The sequence below is a fragment of the Hyla sarda genome, chromosome 1 (assembly GCF_029499605.1).
Source record: "Hyla sarda isolate aHylSar1 chromosome 1, aHylSar1.hap1, whole genome shotgun sequence".
Lineage (NCBI taxonomy): Eukaryota > Metazoa > Chordata > Amphibia > Anura > Hylidae > Hyla > Hyla sarda.
The window spans coordinates 486,177,273-486,195,913 of NC_079189.1; the positions used below are offsets into that span (position 1 = coordinate 486,177,273).

At 40.1% G+C, this 18,641-nt stretch overlaps 1 protein-coding gene across 5 annotated transcripts in view; it reads right to left on the bottom strand.

Annotated features, from left to right (window-relative positions):
* Positions 1-393: 393 nt before the first annotated feature.
* Positions 394-18,641, bottom strand: part of SNCAIP (synuclein alpha interacting protein) — a 266,108-nt gene continuing 247,860 nt past the window's right edge. For all 5 annotated transcript variants that reach the window (XM_056537348.1, XM_056537346.1, XM_056537347.1 and 2 more), the window contains one exon: positions 394-6,012. In XM_056537348.1, the coding sequence (XP_056393323.1) occupies positions 5,928-6,012 (85 nt within the window). In that variant the 3' untranslated portion in view covers positions 394-5,927. The remainder of the gene's footprint in view (positions 6,013-18,641) is intronic.

Sequence of the window (18,641 nt, forward strand, 5' to 3'; positions counted from 1 at the left end):
TATCCTTGTAACCGTATGGCTCTAGAGAATAAAGATATTATGTCATTTTTACTGAAAAGTGCACTGCGTAGAAACGGTAGCCTCCATAATTTACAAAATGGCCTTTTTTTATATATTTTTATATATTTTTTCTGGTTCGCCATACATTTTGTGGTGAAATGATTAATGTAATTATAAAGTACAATTGTTGGCGCAAAAAAAAAAAAGTCCTCATATGAGTCTGTAGGTGCAAAATTGAAAGAGTTTTTGATTTTTAGAAACTGATTTTTAGAAGGTGATGAGGAAAAAACGAAAGTGCAACAATGGAAAAACCCTGCATCCTTAAGGGGTTAATGTACTGTATACTGGCAAATTTTTACATAATAAAAGAAATCCTTGACACAGTAGTACAAAGTGTTTCAGGTTAATTTTTATTGTTAATCATTAAAAATGTACAATTAAATCCACAAAATCCAAACCAACTTGAATAGAAAAAAGTGCTCATTTTAGGTAAAATATTTCTTACAAGACTGAGTGCTCACCTAAGATTTAAGAAACAGCCATTGTAAAATAGAAACCGTCTCATCATCTATTTCATAGTTAGCAGTCTACGTGATGAACGGTTTGCAGATATTTCCATTTTATAAAGTGTTAAAGGCTCAGAAAAACACCCTCTTTGTTCATGTACAAAAAATATGAGAAGAGGACAATAAACAATTAAACAGTAAATTTACAGTACAAAACCCTCCGCCCCGCTCATCCCATGCAGCTGCATAAATATCCGTATCCTCACACGGTTACAAACACTGACGTTTTACAAACTATTTCCATATTTCATTTATCCAATAATAGTGCTACATGGTAAATGGAATCCTCTTGAGGAAGTTTTTATTTATTTTTTTTACACTGGTAACCTATCTGCTCAAATGTAAAAAAAAGAAAATGCACAAAAAGTAACAAAATTCACAAAAGGTTGTTGTAGAAAGTGGTCTAAATTTTTAGGTGGGTTTTGATTTTTTTGTTTTACAGGTTGATGATAGCAACCAATACAGTGTATAACTCTTCTCCATATATGAGTAAGGAGCTAGAAGGTTTATCATAGGATGATGAGTTCCCTATTTTGCAATAAAGAAAACTAACATATTACAATAACATTTTCCCCATGAAATCTTACATGTTTTAACTATAGATCAGATGACAACAGGGACTATTTCTGCTGCCAGAGGCTTAAAAGTCCTGAGAGCATCTTCTGCAGTGTTTTTGTTTTTCTGTTAGGAGACATGGTTTATCTCAGTGTTTCCCAAATGCGGTCCTCAAGCACCCCCAACAGATCTTGTTTTCTGGATTTCCTTAGTCTTTCACAGGTGATATAATTCTGGTCAGGGAATCAGGCATCACCACAGTTATATCACCTGTGAAAGATTAAGGAAATCCAGAAAACATGACCTGTTGGGGGTGCTTGAGGACCGCGTTTGGGAATAGTGGTCTATCTTGTAGCTGCGGCTATACAGCATTAGATCTCCTGACTCATACCACTGCAGCAGGTCCAATGAGTTTAATTAAATAGACATAGTCAAAAAATGACTAAGATCAGTTTAAAAATGGTACAAACCTAGTCACTTGTTTATTATGTTTGGTCTATAGTGGGCCCACTTCCAGTATGCCATGCTATTTGTCAGCATACTTTTTTGACAGGGTATTGACATACTGCTGAAATACTGTATGACGTAAACCCAACCTAAGACCTATCTGTTCTGGTCAAAAGCAGTCATTGAAATAGGTGCCTAGAAGAGAAGAGGGGAGGCTTTACACATGAATCTAGAAGTGAATTAGGAAGATGACCCCAGTCTTGGGCTAAATTTAGAGTGCATGTGCTTGTATCAGATGGTGGAATGTCAATAATTTAAAAAGGTTATGTACAAAGACCAAGTGATAAAGTATAGTTTGTGTGCTATAATTAGACTTGATATTTCCAGAAAGTTGAGTAGTTAAAACTTTACCTACAATAATATAGCTAAAGTATGTTTTTAAATAAATTGGTAATGGAAACATTATATGTAGTGCCACATAATGCATTAAAGAACAATCCATAATATGGAAAGGAGACAAAGGCTTGATCATGCAGATATCCTTTAAAGCCATCATGTACAATGGATGTTCAATCCAAGCAAAGCCAGATTAGGAATTGTTGCACTCCCTATATAATTCTACACTGTCCATAAAGTAATAGGGCATTTGACAACTAGAATAGGAGCCTATCCCTAGAAACACTAAGCAAATCCATGTTTGTCCCGATGTGTCTTCTGTCTGTAGAGACTAGATTTGTCATGGGAACTGTAGGGGCATAATGTGACAGAGTGCAGAGATGAAAACATGTAGTCATACAAGTGCACATGGTGGCATTTCGTTCATTACTTTCAAGGGAATATGTCAACTCTATATTATGCTTAGAACTGCAGACATAGGCACAAAGCTGGTAAGGAGAAGTCGGAGACTGCCTTGAAGACAGGAAGCCCTGTTCCTAACTGGTTTTAAAACTAGGACTCCACTAAAACTCGGCATTCATTTAACTATATCATAGTTTGTTGTAACAACAGAGACTGTTCTTATATTTCATGCTGCCCTTGGTTCAGACAGTATGAAACTCCAAAAAATGTCCATACACCTTAGATTAAAGCTGATGAAAAAAATTATTTTTATCAAAACAATTGTTAATTGAGTTAAAAGGGTTATCCAGGAAAAAACTTTTTTTTATATATCAACTGGCTCTAGAAAGTTAAACAAATTTGTAAATTACTTCTATTAAAAATCTTAAGCCTTTCAGTACTTATGAGCTTCTGAAGTTGAGTTGTTCTTTTCTGTCTAAGTGCTCTCTGATGACACTGTCTTGGGAACTGCTCAGCGTAGAAGCAAATCCCCATAGCAAACCTCTTCTACTCTGTGCAGTTCCCGAGACAAGCAGACATGTCAGCAGAGAGCACTGTTGCCAGACAGAAAAGAACAACTCAACTTCCGCAGCTGATAATTATTGGAAAGGATTAAGATTTTTTAATAGAAGTAATTTACAAATCTGTTTAACTTTCTAGAGCCATATATGTATAAAGTTTTTTCCTGGAATACCCCTTTAAATTTAACAAGGAATGATTGTTTTAGCCGACCAATGACAGTCTGTTATTGCCTAAAAAAAAGTTAGCCATGTTTGAATTTTCAGGTGACGGACAAAAGATCACTTAAAGATTATTTACCCTTCACCGGTGTTATTGATCATGTATGGCCAGTTTGAATAACTTTACCTATGAATATGAACTAAAATGAGTACAGCTGTGTCTGTGAAAAGATGGTTTATCAGATAATCGTTTTTCAACAGCTACTCCGCCATCAACCTACCCTTAGATAATGTGTATGGCCACCTCAACAGGTTCCCTTTAAAGTGATACTCCGTACCTAGACATCTTATCCCCTATCCAAAGGATAGGGGATAAGATGTCTGATCACTGGAGTCCCGCAGCTGGAACCACTATGATCTCTGTGCAGCACCTGAAGTTTATTTAGAATGCTGGGTGCGAGTGGCGGGGGTTGTACATCATGACCATGCCCCTTGTGATGTCACACCACACCCCCTCAATGTAAGTCTGTGGGACGGGGTGTGTTGGTCCCCACGCTCCCTCCCATAGACTTGCATTGAGGGGGCGTGGCGTGACATCACGAGAGGCGTGGGAATGACATCACGACCCCTGCCACCCGCTCCAAGCGCTGGGAACAAAATGTTCCCAACACTGGGGCAGTGGAGTACCCCTTTAACAGTTAATGGGAGTCTCACAGATAACTTGTGGCACTAAAGTTGGTCGATGTCTACTCTGGAGATATCCATTTTGGCCTTTTGTCTGCAAATGACATTAAAATTGTAGGATATAGAGGAAACTGTGTGACATACCCGATTACAGCACAAAAGGAAAACATGTATCCTAACAGTCTGGTGAACACAACAGCCATGGCTCTACAAAGTCCTATTTATTAAAGCATCTTCTTTCCATTAGAATTACCGGTCATGCTCTAGAAGAAAATTCTAATGTTAATTTTGTGCAGTCCAATTTGTCACAGTGATTTATCTCTGCTTTTAACTTTAAAGGGTGAAAGACATAAATTACTATTAAGTACATGATATTCTCTGATAAAACTGGATGTTGTTAGCATTTAGGACATTATCCAAGAAAAAGCGAAATATCCAGGTTTTTCAAATGATACGGCTGTCAAAGTCACTTGAGGTTACTTTTACCATTAAAAATTACATACAAAATATTATGGGAAAAGAAAGAAAAAAAATGCATTGTATATAAGCCTCATGTCATGTACTACTCTGGAATCTAATATTAGGAATGTTTGGATTGTTTTTGAATAAAGAATGGTAAGGAATAGGATCCTGGGAACATCATCATTTGTAAATAATTATTTAATGTATTGTTGTGAATCTGTCCAGATGACCTCAATGTTATAACTTCTTCCCACCATTTTTCAGTGTTCTGAAACTTCATGTATGTGTAGTTCAGGGGGTTATGGGTAATCTCACCTCTGTATCTAACCCCTGTATAGCCAAAGCCTTGACATAAGATTTAGAATTTTAAATTTAAATATTGCACAATTTATGCTGTTTACCTTCCTGTAGCCTTCATACTTTGGAAAGGCTTATGAATTTCTGTCTCACTGAGCTATTTACTTATAAGAACTCTTCCACTAGGAAATTTGACTTGTAAAGAATGAAGGAAGCTTTAAAGGGGTACTCTGCTGCTCAGCATATGGAATAAAATGCTCCGAATGCTTAGAGCCGGCATCGGGTGCTCTTGACGTCATAGCCCTGCCCCCTCATGATGTCACACCCCACCCCCTCAATGCAAATCTATGGGAGGGGACGTGACAGCTGTCACGCCCCCTACCATAGACTTGCATTGAGGGGGCGGGCCGTGACATCATGAGGGCTATGATGTCACGGCTCTAAGCCGGCTCTAAGCGTTCGGAACATTTTGTTCCAAACGCTGAGCAAAGGAGTACCCCTTTAAGGGTGCAGGGAGATCTCTAACAATAAACAGAAATGAAGGGAGGATGTGGTGTGATTTGGAAAACTACTGCTGTCGTCTCAGCATTGTGCAGCAGAGGTTGTACTTCCTAGTGACATGGATGCTTATTCCAAGAACCTCTAAACATTTTGCATTTTAGGGCACATACCATATAACTCAGAATAAAGGTATAATAATTGACCAATTTGGACACAATTTTGCAAAACCCACCTAAAAAGAAGAATAAGGGCTCCTTTACATAGTGTTGTTTTCTGGCAAACCAACATTTTTTTAAAAAATGTATTGGATTTTATATGATTTTTTTTGTATTTTTTTAAGGACGTTTTTATTTAGTGTTACTTTGTATATGCATTTTTTAAGGTTTTTCAAGTCCTTTAGAAGGAAAAATGCCTGAAAAGATGCCATACCCAGAGTTTGCTGCATTTAATAAACAAATGTCACTGATCCATAAAAAACAAACAAATGCAGTGTATGAAGTATGTATACATCTGGCTACATAAACACAAAAAAAGGAAACTACCATAAAAAAAAACGTGTTTAAAACCAGCCTAATAAAGGTCAAATGATTTGGTAAAATCGGAAACAATGGGATGAACCTGTTGTCAGTAATAAATATCATATACAGTAACTAAATAGAAAGTTGATGAAAACAGTAGAACAAAATGTAACTTTTACAATCAGAGCAAAAACCAAGACATTGTCCATGCAATCCATAGTCCATATGAAAAAAAATCTCTACAGTTAAACAGTACCCACACTGTGAAAAACCCATATCTGTGCATCAAAACAAAAGACATGGAAGATAAAAGGCCACAGGGGATCAATGGCCTTCACTGGTGCTGCTGCAGATTTTATGCTGGACATCTTAAGTCAGACTCATAAGAAAAATTCTTGAATGTCATGTTCTTCAGGATGTATGTCACTGAACAAAATCTTCATTGATCCACCGACTGATTTAGGCCTAAAAAAAACATAAAGAGAAAAAATAAATAAATAAAAAAAAATATATATGTTTATTGCCATACTTTGAAATAATGACTGATACATACTAATAAAGAAAAACTCAGAGAAATGCACTATAGCGCTTATGTCAGTCAGTACATTTTGGGTTAATAAATGCATAATGAAAAACATGCAGTTATATATGAAGATGTACCTCCAATTAAAAAGCCTTTTATAAATCAATAGCACAAGTTACAATAAGAAACTATGTAATATAACTATGTCTTCATACAGAAAAATGCCTTTATCTACCCTTTTCACGATCTCCTCCTCATCTCTTGCACCGATCAATGACAATGGATTTACACATAGCAGCATAGAGCAGTTTCATAATAATAATAATTATAATTTTTCTTGCTGCTCCTCCCCTTTCCCTTTCCACAGATTTCTATGGGTAGTTGTAACCTAATCTCTCACTGAAGCTGAAAAATTCTTTCCTCTCTGCCTCATGTGTACAGAGGTCATCATTAAACTGAAAGAGTGAGAATAGAGCAGAGGGAGAGGAGTCTTATAAGAAAAGAATGTGACATTTTTATGTAATACAATGGCCCTCATTTACTATTCTAAACCCGACTTCTTTTGTCGGGTTTTTTTGGCGCATCTTTGTCTGCGCCATGTCACAGACATCGTGCGCCAGTCTGCGACACGATGCGACATTTTTTCCCGACGGACCCGATGTGGATTCTCCCAAACCCAAAAAAGGGGCGTAACCCGACATTTCTGAGCTTTCCCACGTATTTATAAAGGTTTCAAACCCGAATTTGTTGAATTGTTGTGGATTTTTTTTTCCCGACAACTCAGAGGAGTTTGAAACCAAAACCTACAAAAACCACGTGCGACAAACAGGATGCGACATAATAATAAATACCAGGGGAAAAAAGCAGTCGGGTAAGAAAGCAAGATAGACTTACAACCCGATTTTCTAAGTAAATGAGGGCCAATGTGTAACACAAAAGTGTTTTTCAAGCGCAGTCCTCAAGTACCGCAACTGGTCATCTTTTCAGGATTCCTTTTCAGTCTTTCACAGGTGATTTGAATCTGGCAACACAACAGTCATATCACCTGTGAAAGACCAAGGAAATCCTGAAGACATGACCTGTTGGGAGTATTTGAGGACCGTGCTTGAGACATACTGCATTACGAGGTCTTTGCACTAATGATTTGTGGAAACTTGTACATAACTGGAGATGCTAATAATTTTACATTTAAAAAAACACAGAAAAAACAGACCTCCATCCAGTCCTAACACCTCACAAAATACTATACTTGGTCCACATTGCCTTAAAATTTGATTTATGAACTATGTTAGATATACTGTGCTGGCACTTAAAAAGCAGGGATGATTAATAGCAATATGTACCAGCTTAACACCTATGGGACATAGGACATACTTCTATGCCCTTGCTGCCTGGTACTTGAAGCACCAGGACATAAATGTGCATCCTGGGTCTCTTCCAGACTATAGATCAAGAGTCCTTGCTGCTAAGAGCAGTTAGGCACCAGGTGCTATCGGTGGACATTAGCGATCATGTCCAAACTATTAAAATAGAATGTTAATGATCCTGTTAATGATAAACGTAAAAAAAAAAAAAAAGACCAAATCACATTCCAAAAATAATGGGATAAAAAGTTATCAAAAACTCACCTATATGTAAAAGTGGTACCGAGGAAAACTACAGATCAAGGTGCAAAAAAAAAAAAAAAAAAAAATGATATTTTATATTATAAAAAAGAATGTATACGGAAAAACGAAAGTGGATAATCACTATAAAAAAGTGAAAAGTGGCTAGGTTTTCCAGAAATTTTTTTTATTCTGGAGAACCCAACAACTTTGTGCTATATACATACATCACCTAATTTTAGGACCTAATAATACAGCTGATTGCTGGGTGATCTGCCTATGGTCAGTAGACTCTAAAAAATAATCTGCTTATTATTAGTAGACTTTAAACAGTTACTGTTCAAAACATGAAAAAAAAAGTTGGAGGGATATTCTGAAAAAATATGTCTGCTGGGGCTATAAAGTAACAAAATAAAGTATACTCATCTCACTGGCTCCAGCATTGGTGCCCTGACCTGTCCTGGTCCCTCTATTTACTTCTTCCGATGATATGCTCTCCTGGTCCTCCTGCTGATGTTCCTAACACAATGCAGAATCTCTAATTGGCTGTATCATGTTTTAATCAACATCAGCGGAACCAGAAATGCGCTGAACAGAACAGAGGGACCTGGTCAGACGGGGGTGTCAACACTACAACAGGTGAGGCGTGTATGCTTATCTTTAATCTTACAGTCTTAGCAGGCTGCCATGTGTTTTTGTTTTTTTGGAATGAAATACCATTTTATCATACTGTCCAGAAAATTCTGTCAATAACAGCTGTGAAGTAGTGACTTGACTGGTCACACAATGAAGAAGGATAACTCATCCTCAGTTTCTCACATATATCAAAGGCTCGGCTCCCAATTGTACCCAGAATAACTCATGTTCCCGTCTCTTTAATGGTTAAAGAAGTCTTTCTAAGTCAAAGGTATTGAATGTATTCATTTTAAACTGGAACTGGAAAGCCATTATACATAAAACAGATTGCTATTGCTAGTTTACAGCCATGGAACTGACTTGGCATGGGGCACCCACAACATGTAGATGTGGCACGGGTCAACAGAACTGACACGTCATCACTGTTAGCATTGCAATTTTTGGCATTGGTTTGAAGGGACAATTTGTGTTATTTTAAAAGTTCCATAACCTGGACAATATAATGAAAATTGGTTTTGAAAAGACAGAACTCCAAACCATTTTACAGCTGTCAGATGTTTAGGCAGGCAACAAATGTGCTGAGTATGCAGCAAACATATGTACAATCTTGGCCTACTCATGTAGTCTACAGCTGCGTGAATAGTGACGGTCTCCATGACCTCCGATGTTTAGCTAATGATGTCAGTGTTACAAGAGAAGAAATGATAAATCTAGAGATAATGTAGAAATGATTTACAGTGATGAAAATAACCAGTATGGTAATTCTTCACAATAGCAGAGTAAGGGAGGTTCAGATGAATTTCATTTTGCAAGCTTTAACTTTAAGGCAAGCTCTATGCATTCATTTTTGGCAAGATAGGGAAATGCCGGTGAAGCACCAAGCAAAGATGTGTGCAGATGTCAAATTATTTTATTTTTCATTAGAAATGATGGATCATGTATTGAACGTAAACCAAACACATTAAACTGTCATATCCATATGCTTCTCAGCTGTTCCCAAACTTTTCTGAATGTCAGACAGATGCTTTTGTCAGAGAGTACATTCTAGGACATTTTAGGAAACTGACAAATGAGGTGCAGTCAAAACCAATACTAAGTTCCTGGCACAAGCGGTAAGCATATTTATAGATGCCCCGTTACCAAAAAAAGAAAAACTTAAAAACGTTTTTACATATCGTAGAGATGTTTTAAAGGCTTTGATCAGTGTGGGTCAGGGTGCTTGGATCTCTCATTGATTGCTTAAACAAAAGGGAAAAAAGTGCTCAACTTATAGAAAATGGGCTTCTATTTTCTATAGAATTCATTTCCTGCAGCAAGAAGATGGCAGGGAGAAATAGCGCTCAGATAAGTGCTTCTACCCCGTTTTTTGAGCAGTCAGGGTCTCAGCACCTCATCCCAAATGATCAAAACTTTTAACATGTCAAAAACGATTCTTAAATGACAGTAACAGTTTGACACTCAGTGGCGTCTGTCATAGGTAAATGTTAGAGAGTTATACATTGGAGAACCCCTTTTCCTTGACATATACAAGATGCAGTAGGAAACTATCTTTAGACAGACAGACAGACAAAGAAAGGTAGGTTGACATATAGACAGGCCGATGGATAGATAGATTGATACAGTATAGATATGTAATTCAAGCTGACAGTTGCCAAACAGGGCTTTTATTATTGGAGTCATATAGTGCCCCATCTACTGTATTAATGTTCATGCAGGTCAACATCCTACTTGTGCGGTGTATGGTGGGGCAGGGAGCCAAAATCTCCATTGCAATTACCCCCTTTTATTATATATTTTTTTAAATACAAATCTTTCTATAAGGGTGGTGTGGGTCACCAAAACTATGAATCTAAGACCCCCACCAATCTAACTCTGGGACGCTCACCAATCCAGAGAATGAAGAGGTCACATTTCTGGTTTAGGCTATTTCTGGGGGCTGGTGTGTAGGAAAACACTTAATGTGACACAGGGTTGAACTCTAGCTGTAGCCCTTCATTCTCAGGATTCATGGGGATCCAATAGATAGGACATCTCTGCTAAATTAATAGAGGAAAAACTTAGCAATATGCAATAAATGAGAATATGCCTTTATGAATATTGTTACTGTATTATGTGTCTATTATCTAAAACCCAAACTTGCAGTCATTGGTCAAACTAGATAAAAGTGGTCTGGTATAACTGATCTATATAGTTTTTTTTAACAACATGCTTCAAATAGATTCTTCTAAAAGGCTTTGAGGCTTGGTACTTGATCCATTTGGAAAGTTTACAATATGAGCACAAGAACTAACCCATTATTTACAGTGCTCATCCTTAAAAAACAAAAAGTCCTCTGTAGATGCGTCCATGGTCCCTCCTAACTACAGCTACCCTTATGACATGTCTAAAAGTCAACTAGGGAGATTCATCCAAACCGCTGCAGAGGAAAAGCTGACCAGTTGCCCATAGGAACCAAATAACGTCTTCAATTTTTTAAAAGGCCTCTGAAAAACAAAAGAAACAATCTGATTGGTTGCTATGGGCAACTGGTAAGCTTTTCCTCTGCAATGGTTTTAATAAATCTCCCCAAACAAGTCTCAGAACCCTTAATAATAGGTTTCGACATTCCATTAATTCCAATAGCCAAGCCCTGTCAGAGTTTAATTTGTTAAAAAATGGGAGTTCATTCCATTAGTCTAGACTTGGAACACCCAGTTTGTATAAAGTTGCTGACCCTGAAGATTTGCATAGGATTTCTTCTAGAAGGAGCTGCAAATTAAAATCACGTTGTAGAGTAATGAATCTGTGGATTTCCCCCACACTATGCCTGGACTGGTGTTTATTTCTACAATGTGGTGGTTTATCTGTTAGTAATAAGGCAACTGTTTTATATGTGCAGATTTTGGAATAGAGTATGGGAATGTTTGAGCACTTTCCTTCTGTTCTACATTAGTTATTGGTCAGGAAATGTGACCACATCCTAGTTTCTTATATATCTATACATCTGTGTTATTTTGTTAAAGAACATAACTGCTGCTCTCCATGTGGTATTTTAAGGAACATTGAATACATATAGTAATAGTAGTAAGGTTCTGTTCACACTATTGCCATGGCTTCTGTTTTATGTAGAGCCATAACACAGAGATATGACAGATTCATTATCAACCATAATTTGTTTTATGATATATTTGTCTTCTCTTAAAACTAATTCAAGGTAAAGTGTTTTACCAGTGGAATGGTATGCAATGGCTGTCAGGATCCGGACTGGTATGCGGAGAGGACACTGGTGGTGGATCCTCTGTGTCAGTGAGGTGATGGCGTGGGCCGTACCAGGGGAACGGAGTCTAAAAGGTTACTGGTTTTCACCAGAGCCCGCCACAAAGCGGGATGGACTTGCAGCGGCAGGTAACCCCCAGGTTGTTTCACCCGATAGCGACTCAACCTCACTGACAGCTGAGACAGGCGCGGTACACAAGGACTAGACGGAGGCGAGGTCAGACGTAGCAGAAGGTCAGGGCAGGCAGCGAGGTTCGTAGTCAGGGGCAACAGCAGACGGTTTGGGTACACAGGCTTGGGAACACACTAAACCGCTTTCACAGGGCACAAGGCAACAAGATCCGGCAAGGATAGGGAGGGGAAGTGGGTTTATATATGTTTGGGAGTGATTACCACTGATTGGGCAAGGCACCAATTAGTGGTGCACTGGCCCTTTAAGTTTCAGAGAGCCGGCGCGCACGCGCCCTAGGGAGCAGGGCCGTGCGTGCCGGGACATGACAGCAGGGGAACGGGACAGGTGAGATGATTGGGATGCGACCCGCGGGCGGGCGCGTCCCGCTACGCAGATCGCATCCCCGCCGGCGATAACAGTGCAGCGCTCCCGGTCAGCGGGTCTGACCGGGGAGCTGCACACAGAAGAACGCCGCAAGCGCTCCGGGGAGGAGCAGGGACCCGGAGCACTCGGCGTAACAGTACCCCCCCTTAGGTCTCTCCCTCATTTTGGAGCCCAGGAATCTGCGGACAAGCTCCTTTTTGGCCTCAGGTTCCCAGGACCTCTCTTCAGGGCCACAATTCTCCCAATCAATTTAAAAAAATCTTTTACCTCGGACGATCTTGGAGGCAAGGATCTCTTTGACAGTGAAGACATTAGAGGAGCCAGAAACAGGAGCAGGAACAGTAACCTTGGGAGAAAAGTGGTTAAGCACAAAAGGTTTGAGAAGAGACACATGGAAAGAGTTAGGAATGCGAAGAGAAGAAGGAAGATGAAGTTTGTAAGAGACAGAATTAATTTGATTCTTGATTTTAAAAGGACCAAGGTAGCGAGGACCCAACTTGTAGCTAGGGACACGAAAGCATATGTATTTGGCAGAGAGACACACTTTGTCCCCAGGGAGAAAGACAGGAGCAGTTCTTCTCTTTTTATCTGCATGTCTCTTCATTCGAGACAAGGCCAGTAGGAGCGACTTTTGAGTCTCCTTCCAGATAGCGGAGAAGTCCCGGGTTACTTCATCCACCGCACGAACTCCAGAAGAAGTGGGAATGGGGAGGGGGGGCAGAGGGTGATGGCCGTACACCACAAAGAATGGGGATTTGGTGGAGGATTCAGAATTTTTGAAATTGTACGAGAATTCAGCCCAGGTCAGAAGGTCGACCCAATCATCTTGGCGGGAGGAGACAACATGTCGCAAGTAGTCACCAAGAATCTGGTTTACTCTTTCCACTTGTCCATTGGATCGGGGGTGATAGGAGGACGAGAAATTTAATTTGATCTTTAATTGATTACAGAGAGCTCTCCAAAATTTTGACACAAATTGAACGCCTCTATCCGAGACGATATGCGTGGGAAGCCCGTGAAGACGAAAAATCTGCAGAAAAAATTGCTTCGCCAACTGTGGCGCAGAAGGAAGGCCTGGAAGCGGAATAAAGTGAGCCATTTTGGAAAAACGATCAACGACCACCCAGATGACGGTGTTGCCATGGGATACGGGAAGATCTGTAATGAAATCCATGGCAATTTGGGACCATGGTTGCTCAGGGATGGGCAAAGGATAGAGGAGTCCAGCAGGCTTCTGGCGAGGAGTTTTATCACGGGCACAAACAGTACAAGCCCGAACAAAATCAGTAACGTCACCCTCCAGTGTAGGCCACCAATACAGACGGGAGATTAGCTGAATGGACTTTTTAATGCCAGCATGACCAGCCAGGTGAGAAGAATGCCCCCATTTGAGGATCCTGAGGCGAAGGCGTGTAGAAACAAAAGTCTTTCCAGGGGGATTTTCCCCAGTGAGGCTGGAGCAGAGGAGACCAGGCACTCAGGTGGTATAATATGCTGCAAGGGGGCTTCAGACTCGGAGGCATCAGAGGAACGAGAAAGGGCATCAGCTCTGACATTCTTGTCAGCGGGACAGAAGTGTATCTCGAAGTTGAAGTGGGCAAAAAACAACGACCATCTAGCCTGGCGAGGATTCAGACGCTGAGCGGACTGGAGGTAAGACAAATTCTTGTGGTCAGTGTAAATGACAATGGGGTGTTTGGAACCCTCCAAAAGATGTCTCCACTCCTCGAGTGCTAACTTGATGGCCAGGAGTTCACGATCTCCAATAGAGTAGTTCTTTTCTGCCGGAGAGAAAGTCTTTGAGAAAAAACCACAAGTAATGTTACGTCCGGTAGCCTTTTTTTGCAGAAGTATGGCTCCGGCTCCGACTGAGGAAGCATCTACTTCCAGGAAGAATGGTTTCAACGGATCTGGTCTGGACAAAACTGGTGCAGAGGCGAAGGCAGCTTTGAGATGTTTGAAGGCCTCATCTGCTTGTGGAGGCCACGACTTTGGATTAGCATTCCTCTTAGTCAGAGCCACAATAGGGGCCACAATGATGGAGAAGTGGGGAATAAACTGTCGATAATAGTTGGCGAATCCCAGGAAGCGTTTGATGGCACGGAGTCCAGAAGGGCGTGGCCAATCCAAAACCGCCGACAGTTTATCTGGATCCATTTGAAGCCCTTGGCCAGAGACTAGATAACCTAGGAAAGGAAGACTGTTGCAATCAAAGAGACATTTTTCAAATTTAGCGTATAGGTGGTTTTCACGGAGTCTTTGGAGCACTTGACGGACATGACGACGGTGTTCCTCTAAGTTAGAGGAAAAAATCAAGATGTCATCCAAGTAGATCACAACACAGGTATACAATAAGTCCCGAAAGATCTCATTAACAAAGTCCTGGAAGACTGCAGGGGCGTTGCAGAGCCCAAAGGGCATAACTAGATACTCAAAATGTCCATCTCTGGTATTGAAAGCGGTTTTCCACTCATCACCTTTACGGATGCGAATAAGATTATACGCGCCCCTTAAGTCCAGTTTGGTGAAGATACTTGCTCCGCGTAGACGGCCAAAGAGTTTGGAGATCAAAGGCAGGGGATAGCAGGTTTTGATGGTAATCTTGTTTAAACCGCGGTAGTCAATACATGGGCGAAAGGATCCATCTTTTTAGAAATAAAGAAGAACCCCGCTCCAGCTGGGGATGAGGATTTCCGAATAAAACCCCTTTTTAAGTTCTCCTGGATATACTCCGTCATGGCTTGAGTCTCTTGGGCTGACAGAGGGTAAATCCTGCCACGGGGCGGAGTGGTACCAGGAAGAAGGTCAATGGGACAATCATAAGGTCTATGTGGAGGTAAGACCTCTGCTTGCTTTTTGCAGAATACATCTGAATAGTCCTGGTAAGCCTTGGGAAGGCCTGATAAAGAAGAAGCCTCAGGGGTTTGACTAGTGGAAGCAGATGTGAGACATCACTTGTGACAAGAAGGACCCCAACTTTTGATCTCCCTGGTGGTCTAGTCGAGGGTAGGAGCATGACGCCGGAGCCATGGCAAGCCGAGAAGAACTTCAGAGGTGCAGTTAGGCAGAACGAAAAATTAAATTTTTTCATGGTGAAGTCCAATGCTCATGGGCAGGGGTTCAGTGCGGTAGCGCACAGTGCAGTCCAATTTCTCTACGTTTACTGAAGAGATGAAGAGCGGCTTGACGAGACAGGTTACTGGAATACTGAACCTATTAACGAAAGAGAATCATGGACAAGAGATGACTCATGGACAAGGCTGCAAAAACAGACACACCAATCACCTCCAACCACCACAAGGGAGGGACACGCCCCTTCCTCTGACAGGATTTCTAACACTGTGAGCTAATGAAAAGAGGTATTTTTATAATAAATATAGGTAGAGGCATAAAAATTAGATGAACATGGTCAGGATTAGGTACTGAGTAATATATTATTTTTTACATTTTTTGGGGGGATCTGACAGGTATGCTTAAAGTACCAGAGTTTCCCGAGTACATACTGCATAGTTAACATTGAATGCTTGTTTGGCAACTATCTTGCCCGATCACTCCATACACAGCCGAGCATACAAGTGTTTTCAGTGGAGACAGTTGGGATAGACCTCTAGTAGTAGCTTATTTCTCCAAGAACAAACAGATTCAGCAGTTAAAATCCAAATGTCTGATGCTTCTCTCCCATGACATCAAAGGAGTGCTGGGAAGCCCCTACACTCATTAGATTGCTGATCGGCATTGCAAAAATACGTGGGTTTTGCTGACATTTATTTAATGTGCATGGCCACCATTATACATCTGCCTCCCCCACCTATGCCTTGTACTCAACCTGGTGCCAATTCAATAAGAAAGATAAGTATTATTATTTTTGACAGACATATTTATTGTTTTAATTGGTTGCAGTAATGATCTGACACAACGAAAACCTTGAGGAAGGGTGACTTCATGACAAAGGGTGAAGAAACACGTGTCGAGGTGGTGGTGGGGTGCATCATATCTACTCCCAGCATGTCCCATTTAGGTACTTGATTGTTTTATTTCATTTTGTATTCATGGTCAGTTATGTACGGTTATTTGTGCCAATAGGCAATACCTGATGTAGGGGCTACAGTAGTTCTGTGGTATTAGGTGGATGCTCCCCACCTTTTCTGGGGTTCATGGGTTTTTAAGGGTGGGTCATTTTTAAATGTGGGAGGGTCTTTTGTGCATGGGTACATAATTAAAAAAGTTTAGTGGATTCTATATCAACTACTATATCTAGTTTTTGTAGATATTGTAGTTGTTTCGGCTGACACATATACTGTACAGCTGCTGGAATTTTGTAGCTTTTGAGACATTTCCTATTTCATCTGTTTCACATGTGCTTATACACATGTGCATGTATATTCTATGTGAATGCATCCGTAAAAGCCACTAGACGTTCTGCCTTGATGGTGACTTAATGAAATCCACTTGTTCTAATTAAAATTAATATTGTAAAAAGGTCCATGGAAACAGAATGACTAATGTAAATAACTGAAAGATCACAACCAAAAGATTAGACTACTAGTAATGTAAGATAACTGCTAATAATGTATTAATGAATACATATGTGCAATCTTTCAATGTCTTCAAATACAAGCACAATTTGTTTTTAAGAAATATACTACATTTTCAGTACAACAACTGTTCTGCCTCATTACTGAGGTCCTACTCTTATCCGATATGTTTGTTATGGTAAGGCAGCACTAGCACTGGTAATGACTTTCTGGTGTATCAATTACTTAGAGGCATACTTGATCAATTGCAGTATATTTAACCAAAGAAAAATTAATGCAAAGCAACAGAGACTTAAAAAAAAAATATTGTAGTTTTGTTCTCTTGCTTGGAGTACACATCCTACAAGGCCAGATCAAGAGCATGTTGTAAGATCATCGAAAAAGCAATAAAGGGTGATGGCTATTGTTCTTTTTCACTTAATAACATCAGTCCCTATACATCTATCTTATGCAAAACAGTAGCCATACTGATGTTCTTCTGCAATATGGAATAATGCTCCATAGCAAGATGAGAGAACAGTGAACCTTTTTAATATATGTGCAAACACTATGCAGCCCGGACTCAAGACTAGTAGTTATGAAGTATGGCTTATAGTGGTTTAGCCTGTTTGCTATCTCCTACCACTGGACTATATGACTGAAATACTGGTCAGTAAGAACATTAAGTCTATCTGCCTAATATTATGTAGGTACTCATCAAGCTGCCAAACAGCTCTGACCCTTTAAGGTACAGTATGGTCTCCATAAGACTTTGAAGATGTCCTATGTTATCATTAGGAGCAGAACGTTTAGGCTATGTTCACACTAGAGATGAGCGAACTTACAGTAAATTCGATTCGTCACAAACTTCTCGGATCGGCAGTTGATAACTTATCCTGCGTAAATTAGTTCAGCCTTCAGGTGCTCCGGTGGGCTGGAAAAGGTGGATACATTCCTAGGAAAGAGTCTCCAAGGACTGTATCCACCTTTTCCAGCCCATCGGAGCACCTGAAAGCTGAACTAATTTATGCAGGAAAAGTCATCAACTGCCGAGCCGAGAAGTTCGTGACGAATCGAATTTACTGTAAGTTCGCTCATCTCTAGTTCACACAAAGGAATGTCCACACAGAGAACGTGTTCATTCTTTGTGTGGACACGGAAAATGGAATTTCCGTGCCGGAAACATCTGGCACGGAAATTCCGCCGTGTGCACAGCGCATCACAATCCCATTGAATTCAATGGGACTCTGCTGAAGCGGAATCTCTGTGCCGGATTTTAGTGGGGAAATTCTGACATGTGAACATGGCCTTAAGGTCTGTACGTTGCGAGGGGGGCCTTCATGGATTATATGCACTTAAAAAAGCCTAAAGGTGCCTAACCCTGACGCCAGTTCACTGATTGTCCGTCCTTGGACCACAGGTTAGGTTCTTACCACCGCATACTGGGAATAAAATGAAAGACCTGTGTTTTTTTTTTTTTTTTTAACCATTGATCTAGGCCTATGGTAGAAACAAAGAAACAACAAATCACTTAACAGCCACTACACAGCTGATCTGTAAATATAGATGTAAACCCAGCAATGTCATCACCACACCATTTTCTTTTCGTAAATGTTTTTTTTTTTTTTTTTGTACGAAGTACTATGAAACACATACTGTAACACCTTCCTTCCCAACTTGTAGGAGATTATAAATTTGCCACTGACACATTGTAAACAGAATTTTACTGTAAAAGAAAGAATATTTTCTGGTCTTGGACTGTACACGCTTCAGCATTTTGGAGGTGACTTTCCCACACTTGACAGGAAATGTAGTTTCCATACACATCATCTGTTAAATGACTCCTGCTCAGCAGAGACTACAGGCAATGCCAAGATGTAGCATGCGGCAAAATGGATTTATGAGGAGTCCTCTCATTTTATATGAGGCTTACCAGTATAGCCAAAATTGCATTGCTAGAGCTGTCAGCATGATAGTGCTATAGATGTTTGTTGTTAATTGCAATG